General features: G+C 39.5%; 1 protein-coding gene across 3 annotated transcripts in view; it reads left to right on the top strand.

The window, feature by feature from the left end:
- TRAPPC9 (trafficking protein particle complex subunit 9) overlaps nt 1-17,499 on the top strand; it is a 440,568-nt gene that overhangs the window by 36,960 nt on the left and 386,109 nt on the right. For all 3 annotated transcript variants that reach the window (XM_021532475.3, XM_021532473.4, XM_077781898.2), the window contains 3 exons: nt 5,585-5,711; nt 9,117-9,262; nt 14,972-15,057. In XM_021532475.3, coding sequence (XP_021388150.1) covers nt 5,585-5,711; nt 9,117-9,262; nt 14,972-15,057 — 359 coding nt within the window. The remainder of the gene's footprint in view (nt 1-5,584; nt 5,712-9,116; nt 9,263-14,971; nt 15,058-17,499) is intronic.

Below are 17,499 nucleotides of genomic sequence, written 5' to 3'. Positions count from 1 at the left end.
TTGCTTTACCCCACTTTTTGTAAAAATAGGACTCCTGGTATTCCTTAACCTGAAAAAATTAGTATTGATTTCAGTGGTTTATATACTGATTTTGTGTGTACAAAATATATATTTTTTAATATTGAAAGTATGCAGACATCTGAATTTCTGAGATATGGTGAAGAACCAGACACTGAATTTTTAATGGTATCTTTATGAACTGTTTTCAGCTATGTCGATTTTTTAAAGTTAGGTTTTAAATAGAAATATTTTTGTGCAAACTGGCTGGGACGTCATATGTATACATTTTATACAATCATTAAAAACATTGTAATGGAAGACTGTGATGTGTTTAGTAGTCTCTTCCTATTCTTTGTCTCTGTGACAGTCTTTTTAGAAGCAGAAAACATTCTGCTTATAAAAGAGAGCTATTTTTATTTGTGTGTAAAATATTATTTCCTTTCCCTTTCCTGCAAAGTTAGTAGTAAATTGAGATCTTATTTTTCAAAGATGAGCTATTATACAGCAAATAACTGAATCCTTTTTGTGGGTGGAGTCAGTCTCTGATATAGTTGATGATGCTCTGTTCATTAAAGCAGATCTGTCTCATAGCATAGATTAATTATTTTCTTCCAGTTTCTGCTCTTTTCTCTGTCAAACAGTGAATTTCATTAATCTCTGCTGTGTTTATTTAGAGCTTTATGTTGCTTGATTTCTTAAAGAAATGGGATTCATACTTTCTGCTGACTGCCAGTGCCTTTCTGCATGAGAACAGCTTTGGAGTCTGTGGGGAACACACATTTATTGCAGTAGTGGGATGAACACTCAGGGTTCCTGTGTTGCTGTCAAAGCAGCTTGTTCAAGTAGGAGATTTCTGAGCAGTCTGAAGTTGTGTTTACCTGCTGCATGTATTTTTCAGAAAAATATTAGTGGTGCTGTTGTTACTGAAACTGTAGAAAGTGCCATCACCCAATCCCTGTCAGAGTTAATGGGGTGGAAGAGCAGCAGGTGCTGCCTGCAGGGGAGAGGAGCTGCTCTGTCTGCTGAGTTCCAGCCCTGGTGATGCAGGAGTGGATTGATCCTGCAGCTCCTGCCCAGGTGCTTTGCTCACACCTCTGGCCTGGCTGTGCTTAGGAAAAGGAGGATGCCCTGAATACACAAATGTGGTGCTCCCTGCCCAAACCAGAGCTCAGGCACTACCTGAAAGGCTGAGGAGCTTTGCACACCCCCTGCAATCTGTGATTAACTGCAGAGTAAAAGGTGTGTAGTGGTTGCTGTATGTGAATAATCAATTTCTACTGCAGCTTTTGTGATGGTCTTAATGTGGTTTTTTGCCTTTTTGAAATTCTTTAGTTTAAAGAATCTGCATCTTTGTGGCAGAGTGAGGCTGAAGATTCACTTGAAGCAGACATGGACTTTCTCTTCTCCAGGGCTCACCAAGCAATTCTCATTTTGTGTGTGTGTGTGAAGGAAATACACAGAATCACAGAATAGTCTGAATAAGCTTAAAGTTCTCTGCCATGGGCAGGGACACCTTCCACTATCTCAGGTTGCTCCAAGTCCCATCCAACCAGGCCTTGAACACTTCCGAGGCTGGGGCAGCCACAGCTTCTCTGGGCAACCTGTGCCAGACCCTCACCAGCTTCAGAAAATAGTTTTTTTCCTAATATCTAATCTAAACTTGCCCTCTGTCAGTCTGAATCCATTTCCCCTTATCCTGTCACTACATGCTCTTGTAAAAAGTCTCTCTCCAGCTTTCTTGTACACTCCCTCCAGGCACTGGAAGGCTATTTTATGTTTATGGGTACAAAACCTTCTTGTTTTATTTCTGTCATTAGACTGCCTTTTCTGTCTTTTTATATATTATTGTTAACTCATTGAGGAGATAAGTTTGTGTCTGTCCTGAGAGACTTGGGTCAGGACAGCTGCAGGAGCTCTCCTCAGACTTCCCCTTTGTGACCATTATTTGATGTCTTCTAGGGAGAAGGAGAAAGCTCAGCCAGCACAAAACACCCTGGGCAATGAGGGTTTTTGTTAAAATGTTGATTCTGGGTCTATCACTGAGGTAAAAATGGAGTCAGAAGGTGTTGGGCTATTTGTTTTCAATACTTTAGTGAGCTCCATAAGGAAATGAAGTTGTTCCAGTGGGGTTGGTGGGTCAGACAGGAAATGTTCCCTTTCTTTATTCCACCTGGCTGTAGGTTGTTCTGCAGAGGACACTGTGACTTGATCAACACAACATCAACTAATTGTTGCCAAAGAACAAATGTTGTGCTTTTATTCTTTGCCTTAGTGTTCAATGGGTAGTGACTGAACCCAAGTACAGCTATTTAAAATTTCTTCAAATATTAAACAGCACAGTTATAGGAATTGTGTTCTTCTCATTTTCTGTGTTATCTGCCAAGACATGAACTGCTGTTTGTGTTACACTGTTAAATCACAGTTACTAAAGTGCTTAAAAATGTTAGTCTATAACTGACCTTCTGTCCTGTCCTGGTCTGATTTTTCAATGGCTCCATTATTGTGAAATACTGCTCCACATGACTGTGAAACGAGCAGAAAGTCTTGTCTTTTTCACATTTAGTAACTTTCAATCATTAATGGTTTCTGACTGTGCATCTGAAGCTCTCAGATTTTTGTGTTCTCATATTAAAAGGTTTGAAGCAGCTTGGACACAAAACCAGTGCTTGTTATGTTGAGGCGAAGTAGTTGAGCAGTGAAATTCTTAAGAGTATGGGTGGACTTGCAAGATTTTCAGTTGTCAGAAGCAGTCAAAGCCCATTTAGTATGAAATGGGGAAAATACAGTGGGGTTATATTGAACAAACTGAGCAGAATGTGCTCACATGCCAGTGCTGCCAGAGGCTTTGCTCAGCTTTCTTTGGTTACAGCCATTCTGTGATCCTAGTCTTTCAGTGAGTCTGGAGAGAAAGTGAGGGGAAAAAAAAAAAATTGTGAACATAGTTAATACAGATGAGAAAATAAGCTGTCACTCCTCACTCAATAAATGATTCTCTAATACACAAGAGTATCCAGTAGTGTTCCCAGCTGCAGGACAGGCTTTTAAAGCAATTGAGGTGAATCACAGGTCACAGGATCAAGTGGTGATTGCCTTTCTGCTGACCTGTACAAGCATGAAGGCACCAGGTGGGTAAAGACCTCCAAGAGCAGCTGGTTTTTGTCTCTTCTTTTCAAAAAGGTAAGTGCTGGTGATAACAGTCACAGAAATCTCCTAACTATGGGTCAGGAGGGAGGCTGAGGAGTTCAGTGGCTCCTTCCAGGAGATTCTGTCAGAAGAGGATGTCAGGCAGCCAGAAGCTGAGAACTCAGAGCTGCCAGTGAGAATTCAGAGCTGCAAAGACTGTAGCAGGTTTTTGGCTACCATTAGGCCACAGAGGTCAGGGAGCTGAGATGCTCCTCGAGGGAGAAGGTTCCAGTGTTTGCTTTCAGAAGTGGCTCTTGGGCAGGACCAGCAGCTCTTTTGCATTGTGAATGCTTCCCATCGTGTCCTGCTGATGTGGATTCCTTCAGCATCTTGGCTGAGATGTGGTGCTAAGAAAAAGGAGCTGAGCTTCTGGCCTGGCAGCAGCATGTTTAAAGCTGTGTTTCATACCACATCGACATAGAAAAATGGTTTGGTTTGGCTTTTTTTCTCATAGAAGGTGTGGGGAGCTGCTACCAGGAAATAACCACATGACTCAAAAATCTATAAACAAATTCTTCTTGCAGATGGCAGCCTGCATTCTTTGAGAACAACAACTGACAGTGTTTCACACTAGGGAATGAAAAGCAGTGCTCTGGAATGGCAGACCTTTGGTTTCAAGCACAGTTAAGCACATGCTGTAGTATTACCTTCATCATTCCTGGTAGCTGTGAAGATTTCCATCTCGGTGGATTCTGCTTGCACTGTGTGCCCTTGCTCATAATATGGCAAATAACCTGAAAGTTTGATGGTAATACTCAGCCTTGAACCACTACAACTCCTGGCTGTGCTGTGCTGCTCCGAGTATATATGGATGTCTAATTAATGTGGTTTTGGGAATATTCCTTACAGGCAATTAAAATGTGGGGAATGGCTCAAGAGACTGTTCAGTGAAACACAGACACAAGCAAGGCAATTTGTCAGTTATGTGCCATTAATTACATAGTGAAGGGGGTTACAATCAATGTTGATTTGCTTTGAAGGAGTGTGTACTCCTTGTGGCTGTAAATTCACAAACTGAGCTGGGTTGGTGTGGGCAGCACAAGCATTGCTGGATGTTTGTGCTTTTCAAGACCCAAGATGGTGTTTTGGGCAGGTTTTGGTACTTTTGGCACAGTTTACAGGATATGTTTCTTTCACATTTTTCTCACTCCTCCCTCTCCAGCTGCTATGCAGCATTTTTTTCCCTTTCTTAGATATGTTCTCACAGAGGTGCCACCAGCATAACTGACTGGCCCAGCTCTGGGCAGCAGCAGGTTTGTTTTGGGGTTGTTTGGAATGGAGATACCCTGGTGCCTTCTCCCAGAGCCACTCCTTGCTACTAAAATCTTGCTGCATAACCCAGTACACCCCTCTAAACAGGTTTATTTGGTAGTACTACTACTGATGACTACTTGTTATCACCCTTCCCTGTTTAGTTTTATCATTGGTATTTTAAGTATTTTCTAGATACAGTTTTGATATTGAATAATTATTTTTATTGGTAGCACATACCTGGAACAGCCTGGTCTAGTGGAATGTGTCTCTGCCCATGGCAGCAGGTTTGGACTTTAAGGTTCCTTCCAACAGTCTGTAAATACTCACTTTAAAACAACACAGGTCTTCAGCTGCCTCATTCTCACCTCTAAACAAATACTGCCAGGCTTTTCTCTGTTTGCAGACTTCCATTTCATCAGAGAAATGTGGAATCGTAGAGTCGTAGAAAGGTTTGGGTTGGAAGGCATCATAAAGATCAAATACAATTTTGTGTATTTCCAAATAGATTTTTTTTTCTGGAGACGCAGTTTTATGTATTGTTGAAAATAATTGCTGGATAAAACTAATATGAAGTTTTTGTACATTCTTGAAGATAACCCAAATAATATATATTTGTTTTAATGTTCTTGTATTTATAAGCAAAACCAAAGAAAATCTTTCTTTCCTGTTATGATTTAGTAGCATAACACAATACAATTATTTTGAGGATTAGATAGTTTTCACACAAGCTAACATCAAAAGTAATTTGTTTCTCTTCATTGCCTTTGATATTATTTTATCGAATGTTTCAGAGCAGTCCTTGTTCCCATACAATGCTATTATTAATAACCTTAATGTGTGTGAAGCTGATTCTTTTGTTTGGATATATAGATTTAATAGGTGGAATTGTAAAAAATTGTATTTTGACAATAAAAAACCCTAACAAAAAGTAGGTATAGACTGGCATTTAAAAAATTCTGAGTAATCTAGAAAACTCTTTTGCTTAAGGTCACTTAATTATATTTGATCCATCTGTCGAGGTTGAACATAACTGCAAGTGCTGAATGCATAAATTAGTTGGCATGCCAGTTGAGTTATTTTGTACAAAAAAAGGCTATAGTCTCAATGAAATGTGAGTTTGAAATTGTTTTTCAATTTTATTTTCTAGAAAAGAAAGATGTCACGCAGAGCTTGGAAAGCTACACGGCAAAATGCCCTGGGACAATGGAAGTCATCACTCTTCCAGATGGTTTGAAGCTACCTCCTGTTCCCTTCACCAAATTGCCTATTGTGAAGTAAGACCAAAACACAATCTTTAACTTTTTCACAGTACCTGTCAGATTTTAAAGGATACTGAAAGGATGCAGTCATCTCACTTTATGCGTGTGGATCACAGGAACATGGAAGAATGTCAAAATGTCAAATTGTTTTGAGAAGCTCTTGATCAAAAATAGAGCCTTTGACCAGAAAATACTTTGTGGCCTTTAGTTTCAGAAAGAGAGAACTTTTGTTTTTTGAAGAACAGTCCTTCAACAGTTTGTTATTCAATTGAAGGAAGGTATTTTGCTACAGCTGAGATTTTAGTTGAATACTTGATCATTTCAACACTGAAGGTCCAGGAATTGGATGCAGTCTCCATCCACAGAGCTTGGAACTCACCTGGAAATGGTGCTTTTTGTACCTCTCCCTTTCCAGATGCTGCATTTTCAAACTGGCACCTTCAAGCTGGCCTGTTCTAAATCTCAGTTCCATTCAGGCACATCATGCAGTCAGGCCAATGAACTTGCTCAGGTTGAAGCCTGGCATGAAACATTAGAGAGGGTCAGAAAGAGACAAATACCCACTGGGTATCAGTAATAGAAGACTGAAAGAAAATATTTTCTTTTGAAGGAAAGATAATTCCTATTCAGAAGAAGTATGCTGAATAGTGAAGAAAATGGGGGAAATGCTGATTGAATCCTCCTTAATGGGAGTCATGAATTTAGTCATAGCATCATAGAACCATGGTATAGATAAAACTGGAGAAGACCTTTGAGGTGATCAAGTCCAACCATTAACCCAGCACCACCACCATGTTCACCATTTAACCATATCTTCAGATGCCACATCCACACATTTTTTGAACACTTTAAGGGATGGTGACTCCACCACCTCCCTGGGCAGCCCCTTCCAATACTTGACAACCCTTTCCATGAAGAAAATTCTTCTAAGATCAAATTTATAACCTCCCCTGGTGCAACTTGAGGCTGTTTCCTCTCATCCTGTCACTTGTTACCTGGGAGAAGAGGCTGGAAGAAGAGGCCAGTTAGAACTCTGACAGGAGATTCCCAAGACTTCAGTGGGAAAGACTTCATGTCAATGAAAATGTTTTGTATGCTGAGAGAAGGGGACAAACATATCCACACATCATCAATTTGTCTTGACCTGGCTGTGTTTTGAATGTTGGGAATAGCTCCTTCTGTTTTGTTGTAGGGCAAGGAACCCAGCATCAACTTTATTTAACATTTAAGAACTGCTGCTCCTCTCCTCCTCCTTCTTGTCTGTTAAAATTTCTATAAAAGCCATAGTAATAAAAATTTGTGCTCCAATACAATTTTAGTTGAATTTAGATATAAAGGCTCCAGTTACATCTGCCCAGCAGATCTGGTGCTGTAGAGCTGCCCAGCCTATTGGGAACCAGCTGTGCTGCTGGACTGCAGAGTTCTCTGAGCTAAATCGTGCTAATTTTTGTGACATCAATTATAAATGTGTGGAAATGTCATTTTGATGAATGTTGAATAACCTTAGCTTACGATTCAACCCATGTTAGAGCCCTGTAGAAACACACATTTACTGATGGGGATGACTTCTATTTACTGTTGGCATTTCATGGTCTAATGAGTTTTAATCCATTTAATGTGGGGTGCTTATTTTGGATGTGGATTTCTTAATCAAAATACTGTCAGACATGGAAATAGGAACACAGTGAAATAGGAACACAGTGGCAATGTTACCTTTTCTCCCCAGTACTTTAAAAGCAATAGAAGAGATTTGGCAAAGCAAAATCACTATATTCTATTACTCATATTCAATATAAAATCATCATCTGGTATTTTCTTAGATAAAAAATGCACTATTTCCATTTTTATGGTTTACCTATGTTAAAGGTAATTGTCTTGCTAATCTATTTAAAAGCAGAAAATTTTCTTTCTTTTCACCACTGCTGGTTTTAGTCATCCTTACGTACTTTCCTTACTACTTCAAATTGATCAGTGCCATTTTTTCCCTTCCCTCTGTTTTCTTAGTATAGTGGGATTTCTTAAAAAAAAAAAAAAAATCCTTTTCCATCTAAGCAAGGTTGTTTTTAGTTAACATTTTCCAAATATAGGATTTTGATCTTCTGGGTAGCTAGTGAAATCAGTAATTCTTAATTGTCACTCATTTGCATTCAGTGCTGTCAGGCCAGGGGACCTGACTGAAGCTTTTCACTCAAAGGAATTAAAAAATCTGCCCTCTTCTGTGTCTGACCTGTGAGGGTACAGCTCTCTGACACATGTTGGAGGAAAATTCCTTCCACTGTCATGCATTCAGTTAAAGCAGGTTATCCACCAGTATTTATATAATAACCATGAAGGAGGCAAAGCACTTTCCTCTGTATATCAAAGAAAATTCCTTTTTATTACTGCTATATCAAATTCAATGTTTGTTTCCTCAAATAAGTACAATTCACACTTTTGCTTTAAGTTGCATTCTAATTTGTAAAAAACTCTATCAGAAGAGGTTTAAAAATATGAAATATCAGGAGTCTCTTACAGTTTCCTTCTTATTCCTCAGGCTCATTGGCAGCAATTTTTATATGATTTTGATGCCCACACTAAGTATCACCAACATGTAACATATGGATGTGATTTATCTCTTATTCAATCTACTTGTAGTGTTATTTAGTAATTTCTTATCAGGTGCTTTGTTTCACAGCGAGAACTCTGTGTAGTGTTCCTCTTACAGCTTCATTATTTTTCAGCAGAAACACATTATCTTGGTTTCTTGTGTGTGTCTACTTTCTATTAGTGTGATACTGATATATCTGTTCTTTATTGTGCTGAGTTCCTGATTAGAGGTAATTAGGTGTCCTACAGGTTTATAGAATGCTGCTGATTTTACTGAATATCCACCAATTTATTGCTTGTTCTTCTGCCCAAAGTTTAGTCTTTACTTTCCCCTCAGCATTGGAAGAGCATTGATTTCCCTGCATGGCATTGTAGGGAATTGGGTATAGCAGGGATGAAATCTGATAAATCATTTGTTTTCTGTTTGTAATTGCTTTCTGGTTGTTTAACAAACCCACTCAAAGTTCTGGGACATTTTCTTCCTTCCAGCACCTACTCTGCATTTTCACTGTATTAAAATCAGCTTTATTCACTGTGGAGAAGCTTCTTTATTTGTGTTGCCTAGTGAAATCTTGTCTGGATTCTAGTTTGGGTTTTGTTGGTGTCTAAAGAAGATTTTTTTCCTTTGTTGTTTATTTTTTGAGAGCTTTCTGAAACTTTAGTTTCCTTGGGTTGGTGTTTCTTCCTTTTGTACTGTAAATGTTTGCTTCAAGTTTTCCATTTCAGATATTCTCAGACTGATATTTCATATTTATCAGGGTTTTATTTTTTAACACAGCCACCTGTTACAAAATAGAATAAATGAAATAATTAGAAATTTCTTTTACTCAACAGATCTGTGAAGCTCTTGAACCTCCCAACCAGTCTCCGACCTCACAAAATGAAAAATTTACTTGGTCAGAATGTGTCAACTAAAAGCCCCTTCATATATTCTCCAATTATTGCACATAGTCGTGGGGAAGAACGAAATAAGAAAATAGGTAAGAATAATTTACAATATTACAGAATCTTCTGTGGTTAAGGAAAGCAAATCTGAACTTTGCTGTCTTTTATTTGAGATAACCAGTGTTTTAGCCTCAAGTCCTGAAGGAACAAATCTTTTTTTCTCTGGGGCAGAGTTTGATATTCAAAAGAGGAATAAAGTCTCATAGATGGTAATATTGATTTTTCAGAAGAGATAAACTAGTTTTATTTTCTTCTCAAACAAAGAAAATTCAGGGAAAACTTAGTTCTAACACGCTCTGCTTGGCAGCCATCACCATTTCAGTGCCCTGGGGAAAATGCACTGTTGTGGTTTTTCCTTTTCCTATTCTGGTTTCATATAAACTCAGAGTGATGAACTGTCTTCTTTTACTCAAGGACAGGTCAGACAAGTGGAAGTTTTTCAACCCTGTTAGGAATATCAGTAGTTTCCTTTTTATAAAACTTGTAAAGCCTGTCAGTGCAGTAATCATGCCATTGGAAAAAGATCAGAAGTTTGTTTAAATCCTGGATGAAGTTACAAATATTGGTGGTTCTTTTTGTGGCCTTTGTGCATATCATGTAGGTGATAATTTTTACCAGAGGCATCAATGTCAGCACAAAAACATCTGTGTGACTGTGGAACAGAACTGATTGTAAAAACTCCAGAAACTTGCAGGATGCTTTAACTTGGCTCCTTGTTCACTGGGCTGTGCCTGCCTGCAGGGCCAGCTCTCCAAGAATCTCTGTGGTTTCCTCTTTCCCACAAAAATGGGTTGTGCCCCTGCTGAGGACACTGATTATGAGTAAGGTGAAATCCCTCACCCTGAGTAGAACATGCACATTTTCCAGTTGGGTTTATGGTGATGTGTATTTTCAGTAAATAGCTGCAGCAGGACAGTTGGGATGCAGAGGCAGGGACGATGGTCTGGCAGTTCGGATGCACTTGGCTCAGTGTGACTTTGCTGCAGCACTGCTTCAATTTCAAAACAGAAAGGATAAGAAATGATAAAAAGATTAAGACGAATTAGTTAAAGGATAAATTGAAAAAATGTTCATGTAGGGGAACATCTTGAAGTGCTCTCTTGATTTCTCTTAATAATTTATTGAAAATTTAAGTACTATTAATTTTTCAACATTTAATCTCTTAGCTATACTGTGTCATGTTTTCTTCATTTAAATAAAATCTTATTCCCAGTTTTGTCACATAATTGTATAAAGCAGTATTCTGATTCCTTGATGCATACAAAAGGAACCTGCATTTTTTAACTGGTTAGGATTTGTTTCAGTGCTTTGTGTGGGAGATTTACATTTTACAGTGAACATTCTTCTTTTAGGATTTTATTTAGCCTAAGGAGATGTCTGATTGCTTCTGATCCTGTACAGCGTTTGTCTTTTGAAGTATATAAACATTGCAGTCACTGCTAAAAGCCTCTAATGTTTCAAAGTTTAATGAACAAAAGGAAATACAAAATAAAAGCAGATACTTCCTTTGAAAGAAGCTGAGAAATTTATTAACTTCAAAATTAATGAGAGTATTTTAATAGCATGTGTTTAACATTAATTAAAAACAACAATAACAAATGAACTGTTTTTCTTACATGGAGATAGTACTCCATATTTTGGTTAAATTATTATTTTACAGCAAAGGAAATCAAGCACTGCTGACAAACCAAAGGGAAACAAAACCCATTTAGAAAGTCTTGAAATGTTTTCAGCCTTCAACTTGATAAGCTTTTCTGATTGGAAACAATAACAGGGATAATTATATTGTAGTTAAATTGCCTTAATAACATGCTAGTCATAAAAAATAAACCTACTGATTTTTGACATGAAGTGTTTTGTTGGTTTTGAGTGCTGATAGTCTAAAGCAGGAAGAATATATAATATAGTTGTGTTAGTAAGTCCAACAGCTCTGTCATACCTGCATTAGCTGATACAAATACAGCTCATTTTACCTTTTCTTTCAAAACCTTTTCCCCTAAGGGAGCAATTCTGTAGCATTGCCCACATTTTTCACAGGGGATTTCAAACTCATCTCAAAAACTTCCATTGATTCAGACTCCACCATGTCTCTGGGGAGGTTGTTCCACTGAATCACTGTTCTTACTGAAACAAAACCAAAAAAAAAGTAAGAAATTAAAACTTCTTTCAGTCCAACTGGTGTCTATCACCCTTGGTCTTCTTCCTGTGGCTCCTTATGAGGAAAGGACTTCTGTCCTCTTTATGCAGTCCTTGAAGTTCTGGAATACTGTGATGATATTGCCCCTGAACCTTCTCTTCACCCCAGAGAGGATATTTCACTCCTTTACTCCTTCCTTGCCTGTCCTTGATCACCTTTGTGGTGCTTGGGATCCTCTCCAGTCTGTCTGTGTCCCTGCCAGCTGTGGGACCAGAACTGGGCACAGCTGTGCCTCAAGCCCAGGGTGGAGTTGAGTGGTCACCTCTCTGTCTCTGCAGTGGAGAAGGAGATGGACTCAGAGCCCAGAGCTGATGGACTCAGAGCCCAGAGCAGATGGACTCAGAACCCAGAGCTGATGGACTCAGGGCCCAGAGCTGATGGACTCAGAGCCCAGAGCTGATGGACTCAGAGCCCAGAGCAGATGGACTCAGAGCCCAGAGCAGATGGACTCAGAGCCCAGAGCTGATGGACTCAGGGCCCAGAGCTGATGGACTCAGAGCCCAGAGCTGATGGACTCAGGGCCCAGAGCTGATGGACTCAGAGCCCAGAGCTGATGGACTCAGAACCCAGAGCTGATGGACTCAGAACCCAGAGAAGATGGACTGAGAGCCCAGAGCAGATGGACTCAGAGCCCAAAGCAGATGGACTCAGAGCCCAGAGCTGATGGACTCAGAACCCAGAGCTGATGGACTCAGAGCCCAGAGCAGATGGACTCAGAACCCAGAGCTGATGGACTCAGAGCCCAAAGCAGATGGACTCAGAACCCAGAGCTGATGGACTCAGAGCCCAGAGCTGATGGACTCAGAGCCCAAAGCAGATGGACTCAGAGCCCAAAGCAGATGGACTCAGAACCAGAGCAGACGGACTCAGAACCAGAGCAGATGGACTCAGAGCCCAGAGCTGATGGACTCAGAACCAGAGCAGATGGACTCAGAACCCAGAGCTGATGGACTCAGAAACAGAGCAGATGGACTCAGAACCCAGCAGGGTGATGAGTGGAGGGATTGTCAGTCAGGGGTCTGTTACAGGGGAAGGATGGAACCAGGTCACTGCACGTAACAGGAGGAAGGTTCCTCCTCCTCCTCCTCAGAATGTGACAAGTAGGACTTGCACCTTCTACAACAGGGGTGAGATTCTGGAATGAGAAGGCCAAACAACTGAAGAGGTGGCTGAGGGTTCTTCTGGGGCAGAGGGACCTCCTAAAGCAAGGTCCCCCAAACTCTGCATGACAACCTCCTCTGTTAGCAGTAGAAGTGTTGTCCTCATTGGAGACTCCCTCCCTTCCAAGGGGAGCAGAGGGCCCCATGTGCAGACCTGCCCAACTCACGGGAGGTCTGCTGTCTCCCAGGGGCTCAGGAAAGGGACATCACTGGAAAATTCAAGTCTAGAAAGACCCTCTGATTACTGTCTGCTATTGGTTTTTCCGACTGGCAGCAACAAAACGACAAAGAGTAGTCTGAGGCCAATCAAAAGAGACTTCAAGGCCCTGGGACAGTTGGTGGGGGGATCAGGAGCACAGGGAGTGATTTCCTTGATCTTTCCAGAAGCAAGGAATAGCGTTGATAGGAACAGGCAGCTCCATTGATGCGTGGCTCCAAGGTTGGTGTAAATGGAAAAAATGTGGGCTTTTTGATCATGGGATGATCTATCAACACTTGGCCTGCTGACACCTAATGGGATGAGCCTTTCTTGGATGGGAAAAGGAGTTCCAGCACAGGAGCAATGGGGCTTGGTAACAGAGTTTTGAACTAGTTTGGAAAGGGGAAAGGGAGAAAACCAGGCTCCCCAGTGATAAGCAATGGGATTTTGTGCCAAACCTTGAGGATCCTGATGGGATCCCTCAATCTGCTTCACCAGGAGTTGGCCACAAGGTACCACACCTGAAATGTTTCTACCCTGATGCCCACAGCATGAGGAACAAACACCAGCTGGAAGCTTTGGCCCAGTCCCAGAGGTTTGACATCATTGGCATACGTGAATCATGGTGGGATGAATCCTGGGCCTGGAGGGCCCTGTTGGGCTCAGAAAAGACATCCCTCAGTGGTGATAGAATGTGGAGATCAGGACTGCAGTGCTGCTGTGCTACTGCAGGTGCCTCTGTTGCTGTAGTAAACCACAATGGTTAACTCTGTACCCGTGCAGGCTGTTTTGGAGGCTACAGAATGCACAAGACATCATGGACACTAATAAACAATTAAATATAAAATGCAGAGAACATCTCATACCACAGTGAATTTGAATGTTTTGTTTTAATCAACAGTTTTGCTTTTCAGGTTTCACAGTAATATAACCCATTAACATCTGTGAATGTATGTGTTTAATTTCCACTAGCATTAATTTGAGTTAAACATTTACATTAAGTACATCTCCCTTGAGCTCTCTAATATTGCCTGCAAAATGTAATCAGAAAGTAAATGATTGTGAATGTACAATTAGAGTACAGATTGCTTCAACTGTGCATTAAAGTCTTAGTATTGATTATCCAGGTTTTTTACTGGACATTTCCTAATATCCTAGTAAAAAACTGTTAGCAATGTATGTTAAAATCATTGGGTAAACTAGTAAGAACTAATCTATGTATGCTCTAATTTAGCTTATAATCATGATTTATTTAACAAATGTAATTAAGCCACCTTTTGTTTACTTGGACTGCAGATCCTCAGCTTGCAGGGAGAATCTTGCCACATTCAGAATCTGAATTCAGGTGTATGTGGTTCACTGTGAGAAATTTGGAATGTAAACAGGAGCTTGAGGGTTGAAAAGGTTATGAAGTGCTGATATAAAAGAATCTTTTTGCATTGAACAATTACTCAGAATTTGCATCTCTGCTGCTGTTCTCCATAATCTCCTACAGAACCATAGAATTACAGAATGGTTTGGGTTGGAAGGGACCTTAAAGATCATCCAGTTCCAACCTCCCTTGCCATGGGCAGAGACACCTTCCACTAGTCCAACATTACCTGCTTAAATTATAAAACTCAAAAAATATTAAAATTGGCAGAGTGAAGTATCTTTAAAGTTGGCCTCCCTTGTGCTAAGATATAAACTGCAGTACATCTTTTTACCTGGCCCACTTTACTTCACTGTCTCTTTATTTACTCCATATAATCAGCTGTGCCTGTATGAAGACTTGTGATTTTCTTCTTCCAGTTGTGTTCATTTCTTACCTGGTTGATTCTTCTCCAGGTCTCCAATATCAAGGCCATGTGTACTCTACATAACTCCAAGTATGGAAACCTTTAAATGTTGAACATGAAGGATGTGTTGAAGTAGTGTTTTGAATTGATGCCTGAGTTATTTTTGCCAATGAAGCACTGGGTCTTTAGAGCACTGTTGTTGTGTTAATGAATGTTTCCAGTCTCTTCACCCATTGCTTTGCCTGGGATTTAGAGCTGGTGTCACACAATGCTCTTGAGTAGGACTTGGGCTGTGGAGATTACAGAGAGATATTAAGCATTATAGCAATGTGACAGCTCAGCTGGTGCTGTTTATTTATAACCCTGTGATTAGGTAATTCCTGCCTTAATTCTGTGATTATTCCTTGCAGACTTCCAGTGGGTCCAGGGAGATGTGTGTGAAGTCCAGCTGATGGTGTACAACCCTATGCCTTTTGAGCTCCGAGTAGAAAACATGGTATGCATCTTTCTAAATCTTCTCTTTCTGCTATTTTCTGAAGAAGAATCTCATTTAGACTTTCAAACATGTTTTTGTATAAATATTCTTTAAAGATGGTTTAAGCCAGCATAACCTCAGTTTAACGATGTGGTGTTATCAATTGTCTTATATTTTTGGTGATGAGGTATTGAAAAGAAAAATCTCTGCAACTCAGGATCCTTAAATACTTTACTGGCACTGACCCATAAATCAGTTCTGTACATTTCTGCATTGAGTAAAACTCCTGCTACATGATTTACATAGACTAATTTTCAACTAATAATTATACCTGAAACCTAATAATTATTGTACGCTTGTTACTGTTGTTTAAAAGTCCACATTCATCCTTGCTTTTCAAATTCTCATTCTGACCACAGTTTAAAAAAATGATGAACTAAAATAGTTAGATATGAGAAGCTTTGGGTTTTAATAAAAACTTCAGCTCATGGATCTGTTGTTCCCAGTGATTTTTGTTATTTGAAAACACTCTAATCAGATGATCAGAAGGGAGTGAAAAAAAAATGAAAAGAATGGTCAAACCACTGGAGAAATATGTGAGATTGGAAGGATCAAGCCCAAGTTCTCTACTACTTAAGCTGGCTGCTTGCAGTGCATCCTGAAAAAAAGGAAATAGTGGGGTTTTTTTCCCTTTCTTTATTCCAGCTAACAGGATGTAAAAAAATTGTTATCCATTTAAAGGTTAAAAGTTCTGTAACTACCAGACCAACTTAATATCCACTCAGTCCTAATCCTGTGTTTTCCTTTACGTTAAATATTTTTACCTTTAGTATTGCTTTAAATATAAATCACATCTCTTAGAGCCCTTTGTTCTGTCAAGGTAATTGAATCAGTGTACATTTATTTGCTCATGATTTTTGTTTGGGTTTTGTTTTTATTGATATGTCTACTGCAGTGTCTAGTCAAACAAGTTGACCTAAATTACTGATAATAAACCACATATAATAAAGTGGTTTTCCATGGGAAGTGAACATGCCCAAAGATTTTGTTTTTATAGCACAATAAAGTTAATCCTTGGAAGCTAACATGCTGCTTTCTCCAGCAGCATTTTCAATCACCTTCACAGAAGTATTCAAATTTTTTAGGGATTAATAGAAAAAGTAGTTGTAAAGCTGCACATCAGAAGAGTCTCTGTAGGAATTAATTGATTAAGAACATTTTGAGTGACAGTTTGATTTGTATTGTGTAAATAATGATGTTATATATTTAAAAAACTTGGAAAATTTCTTAATGAGGAAATTCCTTCTGAGTGCTTACATGCAGTTATTTGTGTAGATCTTCACGACATCCATTCCCAGAGCAAATTAATTGTAGTAGCACCAATGCTTCTCTTTACTGTTCTCACGATAAAGTTCTGTCTTGGAATTAACAATGAATTCCAGTTCCACTGGAAAGCACAAGAGGAATTAATTTGCCAACTAGATGCAAATCATTGATTAATGTAACTCTAGTCAGTGCTTTGAGAAATTCTGCTCCTCACTAATGTGTTCACTTGGAGAAATTGGTTGATTTTGGTAGATTTGTATCTTTATCAAGACTGTAGCAAGTTGAGGAAAGTGCTTCTTCCCCTTGATTTGGAATTTTAGAGACAATTTCTTTTGGAGCTGAGGCCAGTTTGGAAGTCCCGAAATGACAAAACCACTGACATCTGTTCAGCCTGTAGAGGAGAGGAATATCGGGGTAATTCCTACTGCTCTGCTCAATCCCAAAATGGGAAAGTGCAGCAAAATCAGAGTTGGGCTCATCCAGAGGTTCCCAGCTGAGGATGAGAATCAGGGAATGAGCTCCAGCCATGGGAAACCTCCCTCCCTAATAAAAACTCCCTTTTCCCAAGCACAAGGGGATCATACACTGGGGCTTCTTGTCCAGAGAGAACCTGACACCTCCATCTTTAGAAATCTTCAGAACTTGAGTGAACAGGGTATGAAAAACTTAAATGATCACCAAAATTACTCCTGTTTTGAGCACTGGGCTAAACAAGATGACCTCTACAATTTCTTTCCAAACTAAGTTGTTGATTTTCCAGTCTCATCTGTGAACTATGTGGAATGTGGAAATAGGCATTACTTTATCATAAGAATAAACTCTTTTGTTTTCATTTTAATAATTCAGAGTGCTGGTTAATATTTTAAAGTGGTGTGTTTTATTATTAACATGTACTCATGCCTGCAGTTCCTATACCCTTTTCTTGTCTGATTTCTTATCAGGTATCACATTCCTTCAGATTATTTAGTTTCACAGATTTAGTTTCATAGCAAGTGTATCCTTTTCTGTCGTTTAGTGGCAGTTTCAAATTGTCTTCCCCACAACTTTTTTCCTCCTGCCTGACTCAGCACCTCACCTTTGCAAGATCATCCAGGCTTGTTTCCAATCATCTTTGAGCTCTCCATTGTTTGGTTTAAT

The sequence above is a fragment of the Lonchura striata genome, chromosome 2, assembly GCF_050655825.1.
Source record: "Lonchura striata isolate lonStrDom1 chromosome 2, ASM5065582v1, whole genome shotgun sequence".
Classification (NCBI taxonomy): domain Eukaryota; kingdom Metazoa; phylum Chordata; class Aves; order Passeriformes; family Estrildidae; genus Lonchura; species Lonchura striata.
This window is presented reverse-complemented; position numbering and strand designations above follow the sequence as displayed.